Raw genomic sequence first — 27,472 nt, forward strand, 5'->3', positions numbered from 1 at the left:
AATAAAACAGTCTTTAACATGTTTAGTCTAATACTTACTAATGTATCAATTAATTATATTTCATTATGCATATTTAAAGGGATAACATATATAAAACATAAAAAGTACATGGGAAAATATGATTTTATTCTGAATGTATCAATAACTTCATTGAAGGCAGTGCGTCTTATTTCTATATATGGAACAGTGATTTACCTTTTTGCTAATCATTTTTCACTATATATTTTGACAGCTTCAAGATTATTGAAAGAAAATTAAAACAGGAAATCTAATTACATTTATTCATTTTATAGATTTCTAAGCAACAAGGGTCTATTGGTACTGGACAGCCAATGAATTTAAATATATAAATTAAAATGAATAAATAAATAAAGCCTATTCAGTTTTTTATTTTTAATGTAAACTTATTATTAATTGTGGAGAAAAAGAGTTCAACTTACACTGATATTATATGTGTGGCCTCCTTTTAATCCCTCTATCATGGCAGTTATTGACTTGTTTGTTCTGTCTATAATGCTTAAATTATAAACTTGAAAGATGTCTATGTCATCATCTTTATATACCATTGCTTGATATTCTTGAATATTCCCATTGAGTTCAGAGGGTGGTACGAACATCACTTGAAATTTTGTTACTTCATCTGGTATCTTCTGAAAAGTTACATTGTTAAGTGGGTCCCTAGGCACTGAAAAAAATTAATAGCTGATGAACAAGTCAATTAAAAATATTACTAAGCAGATCTAGAGTCTAAAAGATTAAAAGGTAGGTCTTGTGGACTTTTTGCATAAAAATGATTTAAAAAATGAACTTTTGACTTGTGGTTTTGGCAATTTGACAGGATAGATTATAGAAAGGAAAGTCATGATGTAACTTTAGAGAGAGAGGTTAAAATATATTTATATTTATAAATGCTGCAAAGCATCGGAAGCCGTTTACACTTTTTCTTAGTTTTCTACTTTTATTAACTTTTTTCTTTTCTTACACATTTTGCTTTTTCTTTGATTTCTTTTTCTTTTCTTTGAAAAAGCAATTAAATACTGTAGTATCCTAATTTCTCAGTGAAAAAAAATTATGGCATAGGTTTTTTAAAAGACCATAAGAAGCAAAATCTGTAGTCAATTTGCCTGTACTATACTGCATTTGGGAAAAATATATATATACTAGGTTTTTTATATTCAACAGATTGACCAAGGCTTAAAGTTGAAGATAATAGTTGATAATTTAAGCTCCTCTGTGATATTAAGTTCCAGGTAGATCAGATAAAAATTACATGGTCCACCTTTCTTTTCAAAAGAAAAACAGATAAGCTGAAAGTTTTAATGGCCCAGAGGGGGTTGTATCTAGATTTTCTTGTCTCTATGTGATATGACACTGCATAGCATACTTTGTTGTTTTAGAGATGCATTTAAAATTATTTATGCTTTTAATTTTTTTTTACAACTTTGGTTGTAATTTACTTTCTAATATTTATGTACTCAGGTACTTAATGAAATGAACAAACAGAATTAGCCACTTACCTGCTTCAAAAGTGGAAACAATAACGGAAGAACTGGACTTGCCTTCAGTATGTGCAGTCTGAACATCTTCTACAAAAGCAGTGACTACTATGGAATACCTTGTAAATGCTCTCAATCCTGAAATACTGAGGGTTTTATCCTCATAATTTGCTTTGACAAATGAAGCTTGATAGTAATCTGCATCCACCTGTACCAAGCAGGTACAAAAGCATAATGTTTATTAGATTATTCAACAATGGGTGATATATCATCAAGAGAAAACCAAATTAACAGGATTGAATGATTATCTCTACCTGTGCAAGGGGAAAAAAAGTGCAGAGCATGTGTGGGGTGGGTAAATTTAAGGAATAACACAAACAGACACAGCATGCATAATGACTTTGTCATGCTTTTTTATCCCAGTACTAATGCAATAAATTTTCTTTAGATCTTGTTTATGGCCATATAGTAGGGAACCTTTAATCCAGAAATCATTGGCATAATTTTCCAGATCTTTTCTGTGAGAATACTTTGTAATGCATAAAATTGGAGTTTCATCATGCTTTTTACTCTCTCAATTTTTACATCTAACAGTCTGTCTTAGGATCCAATATCACAAAATACCCTATTTCATCATTGTTCCATTAAACAGTAAATAGAATAAGTAGAGACTATAAACAATTCTAAAGAACCACAACCCTATAGATCCGTGATGGTGAACTTATGGCATGCGTAGCCATTTGTCAGGGCACACAAGGTGATACCTGGTCAGCTGGACAGTGCGCATGCGCGTGCTGGACAGCTGACTTCGGCCTTCTTTTGAGGCTGTTTTTCGCTCTCTGGAGGCTTTCCTGAAGCTTCCAAAGTGCAAAAACCAGCCCTACGGGCAAACCGGAAATTCAGGAACAAACTTCTGGTTTGCTCATAGGACCATTTTTTGCCCTATGGAGTCTTCAGGGAAGCCTCCTGAAGGTCCCTGAAGGCTCCGGAGGTCAAAAATCGGCCCTACGGGGAACCCGGAAGTCACCATTCCTGAACTTCCGGGTTCCCCAAGGTCTATTTTTTTCCCTCTGGAGGCTTCAGGGAAGCTCCTGAGACCTCTGGAGGGCATTGGGGTGGGGGGGTGGGAAGGCTGTTTTCACCCTCCCCAGGCTTCTAGGAAGTCTCTGGAGCCTGGGTAAGGTGAAAAAACTGTGGCAAAAGCGGAGGGGGCTGATTGCGTGCATGCATGTGTGCTGGGGGTTGCGCACACATAGCATTATGGGTGTTGCATGCCAGCGCACGACCCCCATATGCTCCACCTGCTTTTGGCACAGCAACCATCACTGCTATATATCATCAGGCCTCAACTGAATATTTAAATACATCTGAAGATAATTTACTTATATGTGATGTATGTAAGGTCCAAATATAAAAACTGATAATATTGCAGGACAGATTTCTAAAGTATAAGTAGATGAAATATAATAGTTTAAAGACTAAATGATAAAATGCAGTCAGTAAACCTATGGAATAGATAAAGGATCTTTGTACACATAATAGTTTTGCAATGCAGCATCTGAGACATTGAGCAAGCCTAGTTTTTGAACACCTGAACTAGAAGGCTTTGCTTGTCTTCATATTTGAATCCAGTTGTACATGCATAAAGCCAAAACGTTCACCAGAGGCATGGTTATTTTTATGTGAGATTCTGTTTCAGAAAAATCCACATGGGATCTCCATTTCAGGTGGATAAAGCAATGATGGAATTAGAAAAGGTCTCAGAAATAGAACACAACAAAATATTTCATAGAAATGAATACCAAAACATTTTCACATGTTTGTCATATTCCAATTTTCTTTTCTATTATGAAATAGGAAAAAAGTAAAACGAATGTCTACAGTAGCAGTCCCATAGGGTCATATTGAAGATGCAGCTGCTAAGAGACTAAGATAGTTTTAGCACATATTTTATTTGACAGATGTGCTTTAGTGTCCCCACTGAGAGTTAACCTTAAATAAAGATTCTGATGTACTAAACAGATACTGATTTCCTGGGATGACTATCAAGGGACAGAGTATTTCTTCATATATCACTGCTCATTATAACAACATAGGAACATAATAAGACTTCTTCCATTTTCACAATGCTAAGCTTTGTGCTCTGTTTGACTGGGCCACGGACTATTTTCCACGGAAGATTAGCTAAGCTCATTTCATTAACTTTTTCCTATGGTAACATGTATGTGTTTACACACAGTGCACATGAAGATGTGCATATTAAAAATAATACTGGGGACAATATGATGCAGTGAATAAAAAGCACTAAGAAGACTTGGTTTTAAATCCTTACTTAGTACCACACTGGGTGGTCAAAGGCTAGCCTCAAAGGAGTTGAAGTAAATCATATGTGTTCAAGGGGGCTGAAAAATGCAATAAAAATGATGTTGGCCATCACTGAAAAGCAAGAAATACTTGATCCTTAAACAAACAAGAAAATGAAAAGAAGTAAGAGAAAGATGGAAAGAGAGAGAGGGAGAGAGAGAGGGAGAAAGAAAGAAAGAAAAAGAAAAGACAATATATAATTAAACAGTGAAAACTAACAATAAACAAAAATAATTGCTAGAGTATTGCTCAAGGTATTAGTGTATATAAAGGCCTGAAGGGGGAGGAGGAGACAGTTTTATTACGCAAATGAAAAACTATTTATAGTTAATAGATCATTATACAAACATTGATTTTATAGTTTAATCAATTATTATTACCAAAGATAAAAATTCAGAATAATATTACAATGTCTGAAACCAACAAAATGGATACATGCATTAGCAAATTCAATTAAAAAGAAATCAATCTTTGTTAATATTCTCGGTTTTAAAAAAAGGAGAAATCAGTATATGCAGTAAATAATATTAACAAATTAGATAATTAGATTAGATCTAATTTTTCATACATTACTTATGTCAGTGACCAGCTATACAAATAATGCTTAGAGCACTGACCCTATTTGAGTCACATCTTCAGAAGCTTAAAGGGAAAGTAAGTAATTTCATATCAAAAGTTAAGAATTGGAAACTTCCTTAAAGAAAGTAATTAATCTTTTGAACTGATAATGTAAGTACAGGTAATCCTCGATTTACGACTACAATTGGAACCGGCATTTCCATCATAAATCATTACTTTCAGCTGATGTTACCACAATTTTTACAGTAGTAATTAAGCAAATCATACAGCTTCCCCAATGGGAATTTGTTGCTGAAAATCAATCACAAGATGCTGCAATTGGTCATAAATGAGCCAGTTTCAAAGTGTTCTAATTTTGATCACATAATGATGGGTGTGGTGCCCTGTACCTCTCTATACTTACCTGTAAGTGTAAATACAGGTCATACATCTTTTTTTTTCTGGAGCCATTGCAACTTCAAATTGTTGTTCAATGAATGGTGATAAGTCAAAGACTATCTGTGATTATATTTAGAGATTTCTTAGAATGGTGAGATTATCTAAGACCTTAGTAACCCAGAGTCTTCACACTCAGTCTGTGTGTTCCTTGATATGATTTCAAGGCCATTATGCAATCTAGTAGAATCTATTTAGACTTTTCATAGCATTGACAAGTAGTCTTCTTTTAGCTCGTAGAGCGATTGTAAATGACAGTGATGAAAAAGTAACTGTGAACACTGGTAGTTTAGCAACCAATTCTCACATTTATGACCTTCACAGATCTGTAAAGCAAAGGAAAGCTGAAGTAAGGACAGTTGTGGTGTCACTTAGTGACCATTTCACTTTATGACTGATTGCCAGACCCAATTGCGGTCACTAAATGAGGACTGCTCGCATTTCGTCCCTACCTTGTATTTTGGTGGAGAGGAGAATTAGAAAGGATAAAAAGGATGCTATTAGAAGCAAAATGGTTTCACAGCTAACTTTTTTTTATGACTCAATCCTTGAGTCTACTAGGAATCTTCCAAACAGATATAGTTTTTAAAAATAGTTTTAAAAAGATAAAAGGTTGTCGAATCTGGTACAGCTGATTAGATTATTAATGTTAACATATCAGCTGCAGCTTTTTTGGTCCAGTGAACAATATCCTCTATTCAGAAGACTGGCCAAAGGCTGCTTTTAGCATTTTGGGGGGACCTAATGGTTCTAGTTGGTGAGATTCTGTATATTTTCTATTTATTCCCAAATATCAAGATACAATTTTCTGCTGGGTTGCCAGGGGAGTACTAAAGGTGTAAAAAGATATGCAGAAACTGCAGGTTCCATGTTTTTATTGTATACTAACACTCAATAAAATATTATTTAATAGCTGATTCCTAAGTAAAATTCTGCTTTTACTTACTATATGAATAACAGTCAAACAATAGAAGACTTGAAATGACTTACTGAGGAAATATCAATGTGGTAGAATGTTGGTCCAGTAATTATGGTAGGCTCATTCCAACTAATATTAATACTGTAAGGAGATGTAGCTACTGCAGTTACATTTGCTGGGGGAGCATCTGGAGCTACAGGGAGAAAAGTACGTCAAAAGATTATTTTAAAAAAACATTTATATCAAAAACTGTCATTATGACCCATGAAGTCTTTATTATTATTATGCAATAACATTAATTAATACAATGAAGCGCCAACTGCCTAAAAGAGCAAATTATAGCTGGACATTAAAATACTTATTTACAATGCTAAAATACAATTTTCCTCCCAAAGCTTTCTTTACGGGTACTATGCTTTTACCAAAAAATACGATGCAAGTTTTCCTATGGCAAGAGCACCTATGGGGTGTGTGTGTGCGCTATCATTTATCTTCCAGAAATCAATTCTGTGGGGAGGGGGGTATATGATTAAATTTTGCATTAGCACCAAGATGGCCACCCTCAGCTATGGAAATTCACTTGGCAACTGTGGGGCAGCCACTACCTTCAGATTAAGCTCCGTCTCTAAGGTAATCACTGTGGGGATAAAAATAGAGGCAGAGCTATATGTATTACCTGAAACCTTTGGAGGAAAGATAGGAGATAACTCTAATTCTGACTTTCTCTATACAAAAACAACACAATTGTGGATTCTTTTTCCTTATTGGATTATTGCCTTTAAGTCTATTTACATTCTTGGGGTAAAGTTCATAAGTTTATTGTTGTAACCACAGGTCATAGCATAGGAATGTCATAAAATATGAATAACAATAAAACAACAAAACAATACAATATAAAATAGAATAATAGACGTATTATATATAAAAAGGTTATACAGAATAAAGCCAAAGCTACAGATAAGAAATGAAGCATTTCTTCCTAAGTTTACATGAGAACAGACAAAGGTAGCAACTTGGTTATTGACTGTTGGAAAAACATCTGGAAGAAAATAGTTCAATTTTTTAAGATTGGACTCTTTTGAGTTTATCTGCCATTAATAATTTGGCCCTGATCTCATTGTAAATGGGCCAGTGGGGGACATAATGGATAATCTCCTCCACTTGACTAATACTACAAGGACAGAGGCAAATCTCCTTTTGAGATATGTGGACAAAAAGGTCTGGAGAAAAGGGGCGTGGGAGCCTTTTCAGTGGAAACTAATTATGTTAACCAGGTACTGGGAGAGGTTTGCATCTTTTTTATAATTATGATACCAAAATGAAAATTTAGATGATTGTAGCACTCCTTGGAGTAGTAAAAAAGAGAAGGAAATGAAATAATAGGTGATTTAATTGAAGTAAATTATTTAAATATACTTAATTGATAATGTAATTATTTAATTATAATTTAATGGATTTTCAAAAACAGAAAGATGATTCATATAAATGATTATGTAAAACTCTCCAGCCAAAGATATTGTTCCTATATCTAAATTTGATGCTTGCTCTACAGAATATAAATCCTTTTCTGTAATGCAGCTTCTGTCCCAAGCATTTATTTGAAAGCAAATTCCTCTGATACCAATGAAATTAGAGATTGTTCACATGAACATTTAAGCTCTGACAGCCTTTTTATTTAGTTCTGCTGTTAGCTATGCTGACACAGGCTGAGCTGGCCTCTGTACAGAATTATGCCTTGCACTGAATCAATCTTTTAGTTTTGAGGAATTGCAAGTATCAAAGAATTGGAAAATTCTGAAAATGGCAGTCAATTAACTGTATATGTGACCACCTCACCCAATGGCAACATGCCTGGGAAACAACACATCCTGACTGAAAACCACAGCTGCAAAAAACTCAAAAGGATGAACATTTAGACACTTCCATATAAATGTATTTAGGATCAGGATGTCAATGCCTTTCAAATTCTTCATCTAAAGCACCAATATATCTCTTTATTGGCTTTTGTGATAGCTGAAGAATTTTCACCCAAAAGGAGAATTACACTTCAGATGAATTGGTATAACTAAAATACGACTGGAAATTGGAAATCTATTAGCTTCAGCCTAGAACCTTTATAACAAACATCTTATATAAACAAACTTTGTGCCAATGGCAACTGTCACATATTGATTTAAGACTGTTTGTGAAACAAGTCTAGCCAGAAATGGGTAAGATATCACCATAGCCTTTCTCTTATAAATCACAGCAATTTACTCAGTAGGAATAACCCAGTCTTATTCACTCATTCCCATATAATCCAATCACTTCCTCTCATGAGCACTTTTCTCCTGGTTTTCACAATAATGCATTTTCTGTAACTAATACCTGTCATTTCCTGATTATCATGCTTCTATGCTTCCACAGGAATGTAGATCTTATGGAGGTCAGGGTCATTTTTCCCATCCATCTGTGTCCTGATGCAAAGGCAGCAGTTAAGTTTGTTAGCTGGATGGTACATTTGGATAGCTTATCATTTTACAGACCTTCTGATACTCAAAAGAATCTTTTGATTCAAGCTCTATTCATTTTAGCAAGGCTTGCACTAGCAAAGTAGCTTTAAAACAGTAGTTTAGGGAATATTCTTTTAACTATCAACTTCTAGCTGATTTTTTTTTTACAATATTGAATCCTTAAATAAGCATATTTAAACAAATAAATTTAAATTTATTATTTTAGTAAACGTCTTCTGGTCTGAATTTTATTTGAAACAATTGCAATGCAAAGGAATGCTAATTTCTCTTCCATTATTGTATAGCCAGTAAAGAATTAGGGGTATGGGGAAAAACATATTGTTCCCTCTAGATTCCTTAGAAATCTAATGGTTAAAAAAAAGGTAAGTTGAGCAAGGTATTTTTTTCTTGGAGCAAACTTCCACTGGAGCTCTATGAATTATACCTATGTTCTCACTTTGTCTTTCAATATTCTGGAAGACAATTTCATATATAACCACATGATGAGGGGAGAACAAATACAGTAGGAATCAGATTGGTATACAGAACATGCCACTCTGCTCCGATTCTTTGTTGTTGTGTTTTGCTGTCACTACTGTATATTTATTAGACCAAATGAGGAAATATACCAAAGTGATTAAATTTACTTATAATTGGGAATAGATGGAAACAGCACTCTGACATTCCCATAATAAAGAAATCCACTTCAAAATGCCTAGACACAACATGCAGATTTAGAAACAGAAAATTGGTAGGAAAACAGAAACAGAAAATTAAATTTATCTTTCCATATGGATTCATTACATTCTGTTAAACTACTGATTTTTATGTTGGTAAGGAGGAACAAAACCATCCAAAGTTAAGTTCAGTATAGGCTCAATGGAAATAGCAAAAGGCTGCCATTGTTTCTGTTATTATTAACTTTTCAAGGACTGGATAGAGCTCAGTGATCCAAAATACAGTAAAACAAAAATTTTGCACATATTGAAACTGCAAAGCAGAAAATTATTTTCTTACTGATTTCTTTTTTCCTACTCTATCCTGGATCATAGCACTTTGAATATCCATCTAGAAAAGAGGCTAAAAAACTTGATCTTAGCCAAATGTCCAAGCAGCTTAGAAATTTTATGAGAAGAAGGATAGGCCTTCTACCTCCTACATATGTGTCAGAAAGAGAAAATTTGGATATATAGCTTTTTCACTACTTTATAAAAACAATTGTCAATAATTCTTTTATTATGACAGAAGCATATGGTTTAATTCAAATACTGTAAAAAATATCTCATTGTAAAGCAGAATTATATAATTTATCATCAGTGCAATAATAGTCCCATTGACCTATTTTATGAGACAGAAAGACAGCTCCTAAGAGAACAATTTGTAAAACAGAAGACAGAGTATTCTATCTAAATTACAAGAAATAGCACGAATATACAAAGTTAGGTTTTTATTCTTATAATTATCAATAAGCAGAAATGTTGATGAAAGTCTTAAAATATAATACATTTAAAGGCATGATTATGAAAACTGTCATGGCTACATAATACAGGAGATGTTTTCGTTGGTGTTTATTTCACAATGAATTCAAAATATAATACACAATGAATTCAAAATATAATACACAATGAATTCAAAATATAATTTGGGAAGTTAAAATTGTCATCAATTATTCTTTAAAATAACCTATATCCACAAATTTAGTGTGAGCTTGTAAAGACAAAATATTTTAGTATTTGTGTATGTCAATGATACCTTTCTCTTATTTATTTACTTGTTTGTTAAATTTACATGCTGGACTCTCTCACAAGAAGTTTTGGTGATATACTTATCATTCAATTATTTTCCCTTTTCAGCAATCCTGTGAGTTGATTGAACTGAAGGACATGAACCTTTACTTCCTCTTTATAATCTAAGGGATCTGACAAACTTCAGTACCCTAATCATTTCATGTCACTGTGTTTCACACAAAACGTTCAAACAAAACTGTTATTGGAAGAAGTTGTGACTTGATGCTTGATTCAAAAAGACAAAATATAAGGTTTAACTTAAGCATTGATGTTCTTTGGAGGGAGAATGAGAAAATATTTTTACCCTGCTTTAAATATTTTTTATAATTTGAAAAGTTATTAAATTTAGCAGCTGTTTAACAGCTGCTCAATTGTACTAGTAAAAAAAATCTATCTAAATATGCAACAATCAATATGATTCTTTGCACCATTAGAAATGGTACATTTATTTTAAAAGAACAAATTTTCCAGTAATGCCAAATTTATTCTAAGCAAATAAGATGTTTTAAATTTATTAAATGTTTTAAATGTTTAGCCTTTGAAAACCAGTTAAAATAGAGCTACTGGTGAATGAAGAAAATATTAATCCAAACTCTACGTTATGTTTATATATTCAGTATGAGTATCTATTATATATTTATGTTGTGCAAAAAAGGTAATATAAATATATAAAAAGTAATTATGGAAATGAATGCTTAAATGCAAACCTATTTAATTGTTGCAGTCTCCAATTTCATGACCAGATATGTTATACATTCAATTCCTATTACACACCAGAAAGAGAGAGTGGGGAGAGGGAGGGAGGGGGGGAGAGAGAGATTTAAACTATAAGTGAATATGCTTGAAGAAACACACAATAATAATTTTTTAATTAATTGTAACTATTGTTAATTTTTCATGAGTTTTATAAAGTTGAGTTCCGTATAAAATTAAGAATTATTATAGTCTTACTTACAGCCAGGAAGAGTTTGTGAGACAATCCAAGGTGTAGAATTGCCATAACCAGCATTTGTACAAGCAGAAACTCTAAACCGATACCATCTAAATTTTTTCAGTTCATATACTGTTTCTTCTACAACATTATCAGTAAGATATGAGTATTGCTCCTTCTCATATTCAATACATTCAGAAGAATCCCAACTATTGCAATGGATGGATTGTAACTGTGTAGTAATCTTGTAGTTTTGAAAGTAGCCCAAAATAGTAACTGGCATTATCCATCTCAAGGTCACATTTGTTGACTGTATCTTTGAAAATATTATATCTCTTGGAGCGCTTGGAGCTAAAAATAGTAATAATAAAATTATATTTATAATATCACTATATTATTGTGCATTAAAGCTGAGATACACTTCATATTGTTTATCCAGATACATTTATACATACACTCTTTCTCGGTCTAACTGTCTTTATTCCATGCACTAGAATAAAGAATGGATATTTCTCATAGTCACAGTTATAACATTGAAAATATAGACAACTGAGAATACAACTATACTTTATGAAGTCTACATACTTTATACAAATGTTGTATACCTTTAGAGTTTTAGGATAAACCATTGTAAACATATATTCATTGTTATTACAATCTGGTTTAGACTTCAATATGAAGAAAGAATTCTAGGACAGTTATTGTTACTTTGGCTACATCATCTTTTGATACCATTGCTATATAGAATTCTTTAGGTATCTCTTTAAAATTGAGAAATTTGGCACAGAGATTGAGAGAGAGAGAGAGAGAGAGAGAGATACACACACAGCAAGATTTATTATGGATGAAGGGACTATAATGTGCATGAAGATTTATTTGTAATTTAAGAACTTTTCTCATTAGTTCCAATGAAAAAGCATATCTATTCTTATATTCCTCTGTGTATTAGAATTCTTTTCTTCGCCTGCATCTGCTAAAGTAAAGATCTGTATTTACATCTGAGATATTACACTATTTTAAAAATGTTTTGAACATTTAACTTATTTCTAAATACAAAAGTCAAAGAATAAATAACATTATAAAAGGTGAAAAGAAGCTGAAAAGAACTGAAAATTATTTCTTAGCTTAATTATATGTTCTTAAATGAGTTAAATTCCTAAATGAATTCCATTCTTTTGGCTATTTGGCAGTCCTCTGCTTCTTTATCTCTAATGACTGCTTCCAGCATCCCTCAATGTTTCCTTTATATAAAAAAGTTACTATTAGATTACAGATTCCAAGGTTGAATTTACATTAGCAGAAGGAAACAGATAGCCATTTATTTTTCTAAAAAAACATAATACTAATGAAATCCTTTGTTCATATTTTTTATAAATATGATTTGGCTATCATGATATATTACACTACTAATTTTTAAACTATTGAATCAATATGACTCTTCTGTTAAAACAAATATTTTAATCTATTCATGGGAGCCATATTTTCTTTCAGTATTTGCCCTTTGTACTTTATTCTCTTTCAGTTTAAGTACTTTGTACAAAGCAGAGAAAAAGAATAAGAAACAGTAACCATAGAAATTCAGAATTGTCATAAAAATAATTAAAGGAAATATAGTTAAACCTAGTTTATTCTGTCATTTTGCTACCCTCTCTAAAAAACTATTATTGCATATACTATTTCAGTTATCCATCAGTTTACGCATTGCCTTTTCTGGTTTAAGCTAATATTTCTTTTCCAGAATCTCATCAACTCAACCCAACTATAATTTTCTTGATTTTCCCCTGTCTCATAATCCATTCAGTCTTCTTTCATATATTGTTATCTGGTTTGATTCTACCTCTTGCTTTACACATATGTTTCTTAAGTAAGTCACAAATATTGCATTCAATGTATTTCTATCCTTTACCCAAATTCTTATTTCTATATAACAAAGTAGACTTAGCACACACTTATGCACAACCATTTGTGTTTCTTTTGTTTCTTTCATTATTACAACCGACTATACACTACTTACTACAGAGCCTTCTACTAGTGTTTCTCCACTCATTTCCACATCTTTGACTAACAATCTATGAGGGTTCATTCACTCAGTTTTCCCTGTTAAACACAACTCCCTTGTCCTTGATATATGAGTTACTTGGCATTAAATTCACAAATTTTCTGGATAAACATTTAAACTGAACAGCGGGGACAGAGAATTAATTGATACAGAACATTTCTGTCCCCAGCAATCTAAAACTCATAAGGTTATCAGTGCATATAATATAGATGTTTGTGTGAGTTATCACTCCTGCTGTCAAGCAAAACCAAGCATTTAATAGTGAGTGCCATACCATGTAAATGAATCATACAAGTGGCAAGAAAATAGGGGCAGTCAGGCATAACACAGGTTATGTAGACAGTAAATACAGGGTCAGTTAAAATGGACTCAAATGTCTACACACCAATGCACAGAAGTATGAGGAATAAACAGCCCCACAAAAATCAGATTAGGAACACAAGTTGAATTAGGGAAGAAAATGGTAAGTGAGCACCTGCCTACCCTAGACAAGTTCAAATCACCAGGACTGGACAGATTACACCCCAGGGTTCTGAAGGAACTGCAGATGAGATCTCAGAACCACTGAACTATCTCTTTCAGAGATCCTGGAGCACTGGGGAACTGCCAGAGGACTGGAAACGAGCTGATGTGGTTCCCATCTTCAAAAAAGGGAAAAAAATAGATCCGGGAAACTATAGATCCCGGATGGTGAACCTATGACGTGCGCGCCACAGGTGGCGCATGGAGCCATTTGTCAGGGCACACGAGGTGCTGCCCTGTCAGCTGGCCAGCGCGCATGTGTGCGCTGCTCAGCTGAGTTCACCCTTTTTTAAAGCCATTTTTTCACCATCTCAAGGCTCCAGAGGTTCTATAGGAGCCTGGGGAGGGCAAAAAGAGCCTCCCTGCCCCCCCGGGGGGGCTTCATGAGCTTCCCTGAAGCCTCTGGAGTGAAAAAAAACACCCCTAAGGGCAAACCAGAAGTTTGGGAATGGGCTTCCGGTTTGCTCGGAGGGTCGTTTTGAGCACTCCGGAAGCTTCAGGGAAGCCTCCTGAAGGTCCCTGAAGCCTCCGGAGGGCCTCTGGGGGCAGGGGAGGTTATTTTCGCCCTCCCCAGGCTCCTACAACCACGATGTAGAAAAGATGTGGAGACTCTAGAAAGAGTGCAGAGAAGAGCAACAAAGATGATTAGGGGACTGGACACTAAAACATATGAAGAACGTTTGCAGGAACCGGGTGTGTCTAGTTTATTGAAAAGAAGGACTAGGGGAGACATGATAGCAGTGTTCCAATATCTCAGGGGTTGCCACAAAGAAGAGGGAGTCAAACTATTCTCCAAGGCACCTGAGGGTAGAACAAGAAGCAATGGGTGGAAACTAATCAAGGAGAGAAGCAAGTTAGAACTGAGGAGAAATTTCCTGACAGTTAGAACAATTAAACAGTGGAACAGCTTGCCTCCAGAAGTTGTGAATGCCCCAATACTGGAAGTCTTTAAGAAGATGTTGAATAGCCATTTGTCTGGAACGGTATAGGGTTTCCTGCCTAGGCAGGGGATTGGACTAGAAAACCTCAAGGTCCCTTCCAACTCTGCTATTGTATTATTGTATTATATATTTATTTTAAGACTCATAGTCCTTGTTGCATCATAAAATCTATTTTATATGTATGGCAAATCATTTGGGTTTTCAACTGTTCAACAGAACTTCATCTGCATATAAGAGAATACATAAATTACTTTTTCAAGCAACCCTCATATATTCATCCGCAAATATTCGCATCTTATATCTTTGTTTTAATTCTCATTGTTGATTTATTATCATGTGTGCTTTATCATATTTTAGCATAGCAAGTAAGCCACAAATGTAACTAAAGTCATGTTTATGCAAGCTCACTCATATTATTCTATGCAAGCTACAAATTCTAATTTAGACCCTACACTTCTAAACTGTTGCTTATTTCACACAAACTAGGACATGAAGTATGCTAATATACACTGAGAATACACAGAAATAAATAACTTCATAACTGAGAATGATTCATTTGAAAAACTATTGGTAAAGAGTTTTAAATGTAATGGAAATTCTACATATTTAATACCTTGATTTTTTTTCAAATGGCACTATCTAGCCCATCTTGATGCTATGATAATATAGAACATTTCTATATCAAGATTTATAAATGGTTTCAGGCCATTGGTAATATTCATATCAATCTATCAATCTCCCTAAAAACGTTTCATCTATGCAAGTTATATTAAGATCAGAACTTGATGTCTAGGAAATAACAGATCCCTAGAATTCAGAACAGATCCCTTAAATTCTCACAATTTAAATCCCTTATGTAGCCTGATTATTTATTTATTTATTTAAAAAAATACTTTTCCTTGAAAGGAGTATGCAGTCATGGGAGCTGTCCATAAGAGCTGTCCTTTGGCCTTCAGCAACCAATTTTTAACAGGGTTATATTGCCTCCTCGAATATTTTCTTGTCTCTTATAATTTTATAATATTTTCAAATTTAAATTTTAACTTTAACATTTTAATTCTCATATAATATGTTATATTTTGGTATTCTACAGTACACTACCCTGAGGCTTTTTTTGAAGGAGATACATGGTCCATAAATGCAAAACATAAATAAAAATTTGAGCACTGTCTTACATTGTTGAGTATTTGATAATCAGGTTACTTGTGTTTTATTATTGTGTTCACCTTTGCTGCCATTGCAGATTTTTTTAAACAGCAGAATCTAAATATTAAACATTTTTACAAAATAAAAATTCAAGTGTCACATTCTCCTTCTTTTTTTAGTTTTCAGAAAACATTATAGTTCCATTCAGTTTCTATACACTGGTAGCATTTATTCTCACAACTTTGTATATTTTTATTCTATAAATTGAAGCAAATCATCCTATAGTGTAGACTCTGATAAAAGATGTAACATTCACTTAAAAATGTCACTGTATCATAGCTTATCATATGTAATTCTTTTTATGATCATGTATAGTTATACCCAGTTGTAATAAACCTAACAATAAACAATCAAGTTATACTTTGAAGGCTCTTGTTCAGAGATTTTGGGATGAGAGGGTGAACCTAATTTGATTTCACTTAGCGTCAGAAATAAATGCCTTGGCAGTGACTCTGAGTTGGCTATGTGTCTGTGACTAACTCTGTCCACCATAAATAAGAAGCTGAGAATAACTTTAAAACTGTTTCCATTCCTAATTACAAGTCTCCAATTTCAAGTGGCTGCTACTCAACACAAAAAAATGCATGAGAACACACAGCTAAGAGAATGTTAACCCAATAATAAAAACGTTATTGTTGTTATAGTTGCTTGCATGGATTCCTAAGGACAATTACTTGGAACTGTTGCTCTTTTAATATATTTTACAAAATTAACACAACGTAAATTGTAATGCATATCAATAGTATGCTGTTCCACTCAGCTCTGAAAATTTAGTTGAAAAGACATTATGAAAGAAATTTCTGAAATTATTAATTATAGCTTGACATGTAGGGAATTGGTACCTGTTTCTGGAAATGTGCTGGTATTGCATAACTGTTCTTTCCCTTCTCCAGCAGCTGTTGCAGCTTTTATTTTAAACTGGTAAGTTGTATTGGATAGCAAGTTTCTCAAAATACACACAGTTTCATTATGAGATGATGAGATGGTTGAGTTCTCACTAAACGTTATGATGTAATCTGTAATGATTCCATTTGTTTTCAAAGGAGGGTCCCATTGGAGCAGGATTGACTGCCAACTCGTTGCAATACACTGGGTATTCTGGACAATACCTGGTGCTTAAAGAAAAGTACAACTTCAATATGGAAATGCAAGTAAGCATTTCAGCATTTCATATTATATCATAATAAAGGCACTTCAGTGAATCTACCAAAGGAAGCTATTGGCTTTTTCCACAGTGGTAAAAATACAATAGAATGAAATATATTTTGATGTATCCCTACTTCATTAATTATGGTTTTTATAATTTCTCTTTACAGGAGAAACATATATCATGCTTCTTGAGCTAGGTAAAGTAGCATATTGGCAATTGAAAGATGGATGGAATTGGGGGAAGAATATCAGCATTGATGTAATATTAATAATTTAATAACTGTCCAATTGGGTTTTTAATACTTAACCAGATCCTGGAATTAGGATAAACTTTGGGTTTTTAAGTTAGATGAGAAATCCATAGATTTATTTGGATTAAAGTTAGAATAGCTAAAATGTTTCTTTTGCAAAACCAGTACATATTAAAATACTTGATCTTAAACAATCTAACCTGATTCCATTGTTGTGAATTGTACATGGTTACTAAATTGATTGCCATTTCCAACTTTTGTAAATGCAGAAACACTGATGGAATACACGGAGAATGGTTCTAGTCCAAATATATTAGCTTCATTGTGTGAACCTGAAATGTTCTTAGATTAAGAAAAAAAGTTAATTACTATAATATTTTATTGCTGTAATAAATTCTTCAGTATCATACAATAATCAATGAATGGAAAATCAATCTATTATGAAATATATAATTTTCTGATATTAGACTCCATTTCCAGTGTTATATACAGCTCATAGAATATGTTCAGATGAATTTAAAGGGGGGAAATTACATGCATGCAGGACTACTGAAGCTTCCAGGTGGCATTGTGTTGGAGATCAGTAGCCACAGAGCAAATTCTGGTTACTTTGTCTTTGTGGATAAAGGAAAGATCACAAGATTGCCTGCTTGCACTCTGGACAACTGCTCTTTGTGAGTAATTGTCCAGAACAGAGGTTTTGGCAGTTGACTCATGAGTAAAATAGTTGGGGGGGTGGACGGGTCAAGTGAAAAGTTTCATTTTCTTAAACACTTTTGGATGGAATTCATTTACAGCTAAATGTTTTCTGCATAGCAGTATTAGACAACTCTAACATTGACCTGATGAATCGATGTTCTTTTTAGACTATAATAGAAAAAGGGAGTTTTAAAGTTTGAGAAATTTTGGCAAAAAAAAAACCTAACAACGAGAGGATGTAAGATAGTTTAAATGGATACAGGGATAGTTTTTTAAAATATTTTTTTTGTGAAAGTGCTTTTGAATAAATTGGAATTAAAATAGATGATCTAACTGGACCTTTGAGGAAATGTTTTTTGTTTTATTTTTGTTAAAAATTAAAGACAATTGATGGATTTTATAAAACCAAAAATAAATGTAATTTTAAGCCAGACTGTGATGCTGATTGTAATTACAGTACAGAGAGCATTTTAGACAAAAGTATTAAGGGCATAGGAAGACAAAATAGGAAAAAATAAATAAATGGGACAGCTTGTCTTTCACGCTTTCCCTTGCAATTGCAACATTTTCAGTTTTGGATCACAATATTACAATAACAATCAGAAAAAAGGGGGAAAATAGCAGGGAAGAGAGGATTGCTGGAGCAACATGCACCTCAAGGAATTACAGCAGATTTACTTCACGAAAATATTTGAGGAATTGGGCAATAGGTTAGCCAAATCACTTGATTACATTGATTAAATAATTGTTTACTAAAGTGACACTTTTTAAAAAAGTAATGGATCAAAGACTTGTAAAAAAAGAAAGAGGTTTGGATTAAAATGTGAATGCTGTTCAGAAATAGAATGTTCTTTGAGTTAGAAGGACATAGCCTGTGGTTTGGGTGGCATAGGTACTTGTGGTATAAACATGTATAAACTCATAGATAAGTCAACCCACAAAAATATGTAACCAAAACACCATGAAAAATGTACAACTCATGGATAAGCTGACCTTTGAAATTTTGTGTTTTAATTTTCAAAATTGGCTTATCTGTGAGTGGCTTGTTTTTTAAGGTATTTTGGTTTTAAAAATTGAGGGCCAGCTTTTCTATGGATAGGTTTATTCATAAGTCTATATGGGATATATGAATACTCTAAAAATATTACTGTATGTATGCTTGGATAATCCCATCTATGGATAAGCCAATCACATTTTTGGGTGCACTTTGACATCTAAAAATCTTAGTTTATTGACAAGTATATATTTTTGTGCATTTTATAGATTCATAAAATTTCCATTATTCATACTTTATGCCAAGAAAAATGTTCTTCATCAAAAATAATTTAAATTCGTCTCTCAAAAATCCTAATTGGATTCAACTGATTTAGTGCCTCTCCTGTTCTACCTATTTCAGAGTCGCTTCATCCAGGATGAGAGAAGTGTTCTTTGATCTTTCCCTGGAGAAACAAATTATCTTCTGATTATTACCCTCCATAGAACTGATGGTATGTATGTATGTGTGTGTGTGTGTGTGTGTGTGTGTGTGTGTGTGTGTGTGTATTCTGAGGTTTTCGCGGGTGTTAGTATGTAGGTCTCTAGTTATTTGGGTTTTCTCCCGCGTAGAATTGGAGATGTCTTGCTGACATTTCGATGAAGTCTCATTCGTCATCTTCAGGCTACTTCAGGCTTGGTGTTTCCAGGAGTAATGTGAGATCTCGGCTGTTTCTTCCTTTTAACTGCCAGTGGGGGTTTGAACTGATTGGGTGGGGGCTTGGCTATGTCCTGATTGGGTGGAGGTGTGTTCTGTTCTGATTGTTTGGGGGGTTGTGTTTCATGTAAGGGTAGGAGGGGTTTTAAAGAGGCTAATTGTGCATTTGCAGTCTGATTTTGATTTTAATAAGACTAGAATTATCGCCAAGGCTGAACATTTCAACAACCGAATAATCAGAGAAGCAATTGAAATAGAAAAACGCCCACACAGCATGAACAGGCGGGACGATACCTCCCACCTGCCAGCCTTTTGGAAGCCTGCCCTTATTGATAAACGAGTCCCGAACATGATGAATGACACCAGGCCCACACTCACAAGAGCCACACAGAATATCACCACCAAACATCCACAAAGAAAACAGACAAAAACACAAACTGATGAGGAGGCATGACCCAGAACCAGAAGTCAGACTGCAAATGCACAATTAGCCTCTTTAAAACCCCTCCTACCCTTACATGAAACACAACCCCCCAAACAATCAGAACAGAACACACCTCCACCCAATCAGGACACAGCCAAGCCCCCACCCAATCAGTTCAAACCCCCACTGGCAGTTAAAAGGAAGAAACAGCCAAGATCTCACATCACTCCTGGAAACACCAAGCCTGAAGTAGCCTGAAGATGACGAATGAGACTTCGTCGAAATGTCGCCAAGACATCTCCAATTCTACACGGGAGAAAACCCGAATAACTAGAGACATGTATGTATGTATGTATGTATGTATGTATGTATGTATGTATGTATGTTTAATAATATTATATTAATTGTACCTGGTAAAAAGTAGCTTGACTACTGTTTTCAGAAATATTCAAAACATATCTTCTAATGACACCATTTGGCCTAGGACTTGGGTCCCATTTCAGCCATGCAGAGTTGTATGTGTAATTGATAACTGTCAGATTCTCTGGAGGTGCCAAAGGTACTGTGAAAAAAACATTATTCAGGTTAAGGCAATATGACAGTACCTTTACACACAACAAAACCCCAGTATATGTTATACATTAATATTTTTGACATATTGTTCTCCTTATAAATATATATGTATTATTATAAATTATATATGAAGCCACATTTTTAGAGATCTAAACATCTATTTTGCTAGTCTGTATAAAGCCAGATGAGCCATATATGCCTTGGTAGCTATATAAATCCCTAGATGAGTAGCAGCTAGAAAATACAGAGAAACTGAAGGGAATGACAGCTTACAAGTTTATATACATTGTAACTGCGTTTTTCAAATGTTCTGTGGCTATGGCTGAGTAACTGGGCAGTTATAAGGAAATCATAAGATGGTCAAACGTTCCATCCTATGCAATTCATCAAATAAAAATAACAGAGCGAAGGAGAGTAATTGCAAATAACAATTAAAATGTGTTTGACCCCAATTATTTCCACATAACTCTAGTTCAATTAATAAGATACTAAAACATGACCAAGGTATTATCTTGAAATCTTGTAAACATTGGATTCATTGTGAAATCTGCATCTTGCAAATTACTCACCTGACTCATCTGTAGAGAACATAAGAACGGAATATGGACCAGGCCCTTTTACAGTTTGAGCTGATGCAAAAAAGCTGTATAGAGTAAATGGCAAAAGGTCTTCTAAAATAATTGAATTATTAGAGGTAGTGAAAGAAATATTTTTTTCTGGGCCTTGTAGCTTTAAATCATAGCCTCTTATAATGCCATTTGGCCGATATGGAGGATCCCAAGATAACATCACTGAGGTAGATGAAAGGTTTCTGTAAGTTTTCAAAATAGGTGCAGAATCTGGAACTGCCAGTTAATTAGGGAAGAAACATAAAAAGGGAGAAGCAAACATTAATCTGAAATATACAAGAAGCTCAGTATGGGTGTGTCTGTTGTGTAACATTTATAGCAAATTACCTATGTATACAGAAACAGGCAGACAAACTTTAATATTTTTAAATAATTATTTTACAAATAATGTTTTCCAATAACATCACATTAAATCCAATAAATGCTTTATTTTCTTCTATTTATTTTATGTAAGTATGTTGCAGTAGTCTATCCTTGAGGCAATAAAGACATGAGATAATGAGATACTATCGCCAACACCTCTTACCCCAGGAAGGAAATGCTATTAGCATACCAGTTATTGAGCATCCTATCCACTTCTCAAAATCAGCAAACAAATCCTAGGTGATATAATATGTCTTACTTCTATCATTTTTTTCAGGTCTTGCTCTTGTAGAGTTGATAGCTGAATAAATATGTGCTATTTTATTGACAAAGCTATTTTATTGCCTAAGTACCTCACAGCAGCTTGTAAGGTAGAACTTACCACCTCTACATAATCAGAAGGGAACAGGGCACATAAACAAGGATTCCATCCTACCAGCACAGTAAAGGTGGAGAAGTATTTATACTTCATCTCCCTTATTACCAAACATGAGCTCCTGCCAATATTTATTCAAGTTCCTATTTAGTCTTCTTCCACTGCTGCTAAGAGTATCTCTTTCTTTTTGTTTGAACATACAAAAGAACTAACCAACAGAGAGAGGCAACAAAGACAGAATCTTGAGCAATGCTCTAATCTAGAGTTCACCTGACCACTTGATGGAATTTCCTATTACATTGCTGAAAAACCCCAAACTGCCTATCAGAAGTCACTTGTAACTATCAGATTCTTTGGGTTGATCATCTTAATCAGTTTCCCAACTCTGAGGAAATTATCAGCAGTAACTACCCTTATTTAGACCTCGAAACAATTCAATAATATCAAAGAACTGGTTACAATTACTTCCAGGTTCATATCAAATGTTAACTACCTTTGTGTAGACTAGATCTAATGAATGGAATGACTGTTTAGAGGAGCAATTAAGATTTCCAACAATTGATTTTATGGGTTTTGATCTCTATTTATTGTATAGAGCATATGTATTAGCATGTGTGAAATGAGTTCAATATCTATATTGGAAGATACGTAAGTGTGATATTCATAAGGCATATTAATGTATCTACTAGTTATTGTCCTTAGGGGAATTTGCGAATCTGGGTCAAGCTGAAGAGTCTCTTATGTGAAATTTGGGAAATGAAAAAATATTTCTGAATGAAGCAGAAGAAGGTGGCTATTAAGATATCAGTTTAGAGATCTGTTTTAAGCTCGTTCACTGAAGAATAATTATAGCTTTATTGGGGATGATTCCAACTCAAGAAAAGGCACAAAAAAACCAGATTAAGATTCAACTGCCTTATTAAAGATTTAAATTTGTCTAGTTAGATGATATGGACCAAAGAGGTTTCCAAAGAAGTTGTTTCAATCAGAATCTGAAGTAACAGGTTCTCAGATGGGACCCTAAGGAGATACTTTCTAATTCCATCTGAATATCGGGATTAAGGAACCTGGTTATAGTCTTTAAAATTTTGGATTTTACAGCTTCTACCCAATAAGCATCTTTATATATACATAACTGAACACCATGTAGTACTGAGCCCAGTACTTTAGCCTTGAGAAATTTTATGGCTGCTGGTACATAGCTGTTACTATATTGACAAGAGTAACTAATAATTGCAAAGAATGCTTTTATAAGAAGATTCTTTTCTTGACTGATCCAATGAGTAGCTCTTTCAAAGTGGATGCCAAGCTCTTTAAAGTTGTGGTATTAATTACATAATTTCAAGAATTTTGGAAGAAATGATTGGAATACTCATTTTAAAAAATTAATGGTTAAGAGTCTTAAAAATAGTACATTTTATATATTAAGAAGAGATTACCGTATTTTCCGGAGTATAAGATGCACCCTTTTCCCTCAAAAAAGAGGCTGAAAATCTAGGTGCATCTTATACACTGAATACAGCATTTTTTGCCTCCTGAAACCCTGCCCCTTTCACCCAGATGGCCGTGCATAGCTTGTAAGAGGCTTTTAGAGAGCTCCTGGGGAGGGCAGAAATGAGGAAACAATGGGCTGTTTTTTGCTCAATTTCCCCTCCCCCAGCCCCCAGGAGCACTCTATAAGCTTCCTAAAGACTATCCATGTCCTTTTGGGGGGCAAAAATGGCCCTTTTTGTGACAAATGGGCCATTTTTGGGGGGTTTGGAGAGGGCAAAACCTTTTTTAAAAAAATTTGCCTCTTCAAAACCTTGGTGCGTTTTATACTCCGGTTCGTCTTATACTCCAAAAAATATGGTAATTAAATAACATTTTTCATTTTTATTAGACATCTCAGAAAAAAAATAAAGGTAGATTGTCAGCTTCATGATGCTTGAAGTATTGCTGGCAATGACATTTATGATAGACTTTCATCCAGGCCTCCTGTTTTGATCTAATATCCATAAGCTTCTTATTATAGTTTTGGGAAGAGTAATCTGGGTAAAATATGTAATTGTGTTTTTGAATTACATACCAATTGCTGGAATTATTCAATAATAATATAGTATTATATTATAATATATAGTACTATGTTATATTACTATATTATAGTAATATAATACTATATTTTTATGCAATAATATAGTATTATTCCATTATATGATCATTTGGCTAGTTCAAGTACAGTTATTATGAAGAAGAGTAAAAAGGATGTTTGTCTATGAGTTCAATCCAATTTTTTAAAAAAATATCAATACACATGGAAATACTGTATTAGAAAAAGAAATGAACTAGTTCATGCCATAAGCTACACAAATACAGTCTAAGTTATATAAGTCATGTACAAGCTTATGCCTGAATAAACCTGTACTGAGCAACAAAGCAATATAGATAACTTACCATCTTCTTCAGTTCTGATGTATACACTTACAGTATACATTTCTGATGATCCTTTTTCTGTTGCAGGAGTAATGTTTAGAAGATAGTTTGCATATTTTTCCAACTTATTAAAAATTATATTTGTATCATATAGAAGCAGCGACAAAATCTCATCATTTGTTTGAGTATCCTTCATTGTTAATGAAATATTATAGAAGATGAGTCCATTGGGCTGCATTGGTGGGATCCAGCTTACGTTGATTACCGTGGAAGAAATGTTCTGATAGGACAGCTGAGTAACAGGCCCATCAGGTACTGAAGGAAATAAAAACATGTCTAAGTACAATGTTTCTATCCCTGATATCAATTATATGCAGTTGAAGAGAAGCATTATGCATAAAAATAAGTTCATGTTGTTCATGGGGCTTTCACATAATTTATTTTAATTTGTTTTAATTTTTAGTTTTTTTATCCTGCTTTTACTATTTTATATGTCATTCAAGATAGTAAACATGCACAATAGCTCTTTCCCTATTTCCTCCACAATAACAATCCTGTGAGGTAATCTGGGCAGAGAGACAGTGACTGGCCTAAAATCACCCTCCTGGATTTAATATTATGTTTAGAATGTCAAGCCATGGTTTAAAAAAAACACAATTTATTCAAATTATATCTAACCTCTCACAATAAATGCATAGTGACAAAAAGTGCAAAAAATTATACTATATGATTCTGATAATTAGATGGCTTAGATCACAATGAACCCTAAAGTTCACACAAAGAGCCTTACAAATGAGTCTGTAAAGAATTACATATAGGATTTCTAGAAACAATATAAACTTTTTAACATACAGTCTTGGTCTGTATATAGCTGCATTATTTCACTGGTTTGGTTTCCATTCCCAAGAGCTGTGTTGGCAGTTAACCAAAGTGTGTAGTGCTTCCATTTGGCTAAATTGTTCAATACTATTGATAAAGTTGAATTATCAGCACTGCTGTCAATTGTGGAAGTGGTAAAATTCTAGACAGAAAATGTTAGGAAAATTTATTGAATTAAAATTAATATTTCTCTATAACTTATTTCTTTTCTCATACGGCTAAATGAACATTATGTATTGCAAACATTTATGATACCTAAACAAAAATCATGATAGCACAGAGAAAATTAACTTCTAGGTACAATAGTATTATTATTAGGCTACCAGTCATGTGGATGTTGGTGAAGAAGAAATAATTATTTTCGCTTTATCTGACTTCAGTTATTTCACTTATTTTTTTGCAAAACTTGAATTGCTTGATTTATTTACATTCTCTGTTTGAAAGTGGAGAGAGTCTGACTTTGGTCATGCAAGCTGTGTATACTTTTAGCTTCAAATATAACAGTAAATTCAAATTATTTCTTATTTACTTTTGTTTTTTGTATATATTATTTTTTTGTTTTCCTTTTTTTTTCAGTCAAGTCCAATTCATAGAGATTACCTGGGTAAGTCTCTGCTGTTTTCTCGTCAAGGATTTTCAGCAGCAGTTTGTAATTGGCTCCTTTCTAGGGCTGAGAGAAAGTGACTGGCCCAAATTTACCCTGCTGCCTTTCTGCCTGAGGTGGTGTAACTAGAATTTATGGACTCCAGGTTTCTAGTCTGCTGCCTTAACCACTACATCAAAATGGCTCCTTATTGTTACTTGATTAAAAATATGCTAAAGATTGCTAGCAATTAAATATAATAAAAGTACAAGTAATAACCAAACAAATAAGGCTAAGGACACCCTTGACAAATAACAGCATGCAACAAAAACTCTCTTTTTTTGTGCTTGTGCAAAAGTAAATGCAGGATGCAATAAGGAATAGCCACAAGATGCTACATTTGTGCAACTTCTAGCCACATCTTATGAATTATCTTCAGAACATGCATCACTCTAATTTTCTGTGTTTGGGCACATAAAATCATTTCTTTCATTTACTACTAAGACAGTGTTTTTCAACCTTTTTTGTGCAAAGGCACACTTTTTTCACGAAAAAAATCACGAGGCACACCACCATTAGAAAATGTTAAAAATATTTAACTCTGTGCCTATATTGACTATATCTTCTCAATTTACAATTATCTCAATTTGCAATTGTCTTTTGTGAAGTGTAAATCAATTTATCAGTTTAAAATCCACTCTCTTGAGATTATACTTCCTAGAATGCTAGCATCCATCCAAGGGTATGAGGTAGGTATTACCTAGTTCCTCACTCATTATTCCAAAACTGAAAGCTAACAACAGCATCATTGAAGTATAGGAACAGTATTGGGAGAGGACCAATTGAGGGCATTCAAAATCTTGGAACTGTTTTGCATGAGTATAGCCTGTGCTTTAGCTTCGGAGCCATCCTACAGGAGCAAGTCCAGTGAATTTGACGGGGGGAGCAACGCTGCTCCCCGAGGCGCCGCAGGGAAGAGGTGGCAGAGGTGGGTGATCACGGGAGAAACTGCGCTTGGGGCGGCGGGGCTTGGGCTCCCTTTCCGAGGCAGCGCAGGGAAGAGAGCAGCGTCTGCGCTGCTTTTGCTGGAGGTGGGGGAGCGCATGGGAGTCCTGTGGTCTTCTGCTTTTCAGGGTTCAGGGCGAGGCTCGTGCGCGGAGTTGCCCCTTTGGGCTCGTGTTCATCGCGGAAGGTCTCCTGTTCCAGCTTTGCGATTTCCCCCTTCCCGAGTTTACCTTGAACCTTGCCCCTTCCTCCCTTCCTCCCTTCCCGGGACGAGAAGAGCCCCGTCGGCTTGTCTGGGCCAAAATCTGCCTGCGGGAGGGTGACGGGAACGGGGAGGAGGAGGAGACATTGCTAGGAAAGCGGGGGTGCTGGCTTCGTTCCTCTTGCTTTGCGTTCAATCTCCTTGTCCTGATTTCTCTGCCGGGAAATAAGCCCGGAGGAGCCAGGTGCAAGTCAGCGGGCATTTGCGTGGTGCTGCGAACACGATCCCGGAATCCCCGGCTGGGGTTGTCAAGCAGACCAATCTGCAGTGCTCCTGAAATGGCGGGCTTATTGGGGGAAGCAGTGGTTTTTTTTGGAAGTGAATGGCCTCAAAACCTGCGGAATTCAACAAGTCTTGTTTTGAAGAGCTCTGCTGAAAACACCCGGCGGGTGTTTTTCCCACGGCACACCTTACACTATGTCACGGCACACTAGTGTGCCGCGGCA

General features: G+C 34.5%; 1 protein-coding gene across 1 annotated transcript in view; it reads right to left on the reverse strand.

Moving 5' to 3' along the window:
- Nucleotides 1-27,472, reverse strand: part of PTPRQ (protein tyrosine phosphatase receptor type Q) — a 113,062-nt gene that overhangs the window by 26,213 nt on the left and 59,377 nt on the right. The window contains exons 38-47 of the mRNA XM_087723397.1: nt 25,150-25,318; nt 24,319-24,612; nt 21,087-21,362; nt 20,355-20,506; nt 17,332-17,473; nt 16,574-16,846; nt 11,028-11,354; nt 5,865-5,986; nt 1,518-1,704; nt 441-685 (exon numbers count right to left, since the gene is read on the reverse strand). Coding sequence (XP_087579523.1) covers nt 441-685; nt 1,518-1,704; nt 5,865-5,986; nt 11,028-11,354; nt 16,574-16,846; nt 17,332-17,473; nt 20,355-20,506; nt 21,087-21,362; nt 24,319-24,612; nt 25,150-25,318 — 2,187 coding nt within the window. The remainder of the gene's footprint in view (nt 1-440; nt 686-1,517; nt 1,705-5,864; nt 5,987-11,027; nt 11,355-16,573; nt 16,847-17,331; nt 17,474-20,354; nt 20,507-21,086; nt 21,363-24,318; nt 24,613-25,149; nt 25,319-27,472) is intronic.

The sequence above is a fragment of the Thamnophis sirtalis genome, unplaced genomic scaffold, assembly GCF_051295495.1.
Source record: "Thamnophis sirtalis isolate CommonGarterSnake01/CBP01778 unplaced genomic scaffold, rThaSir2_p1.2 scaffold_9, whole genome shotgun sequence".
NCBI lineage: Eukaryota > Metazoa > Chordata > Lepidosauria > Squamata > Natricidae > Thamnophis > Thamnophis sirtalis.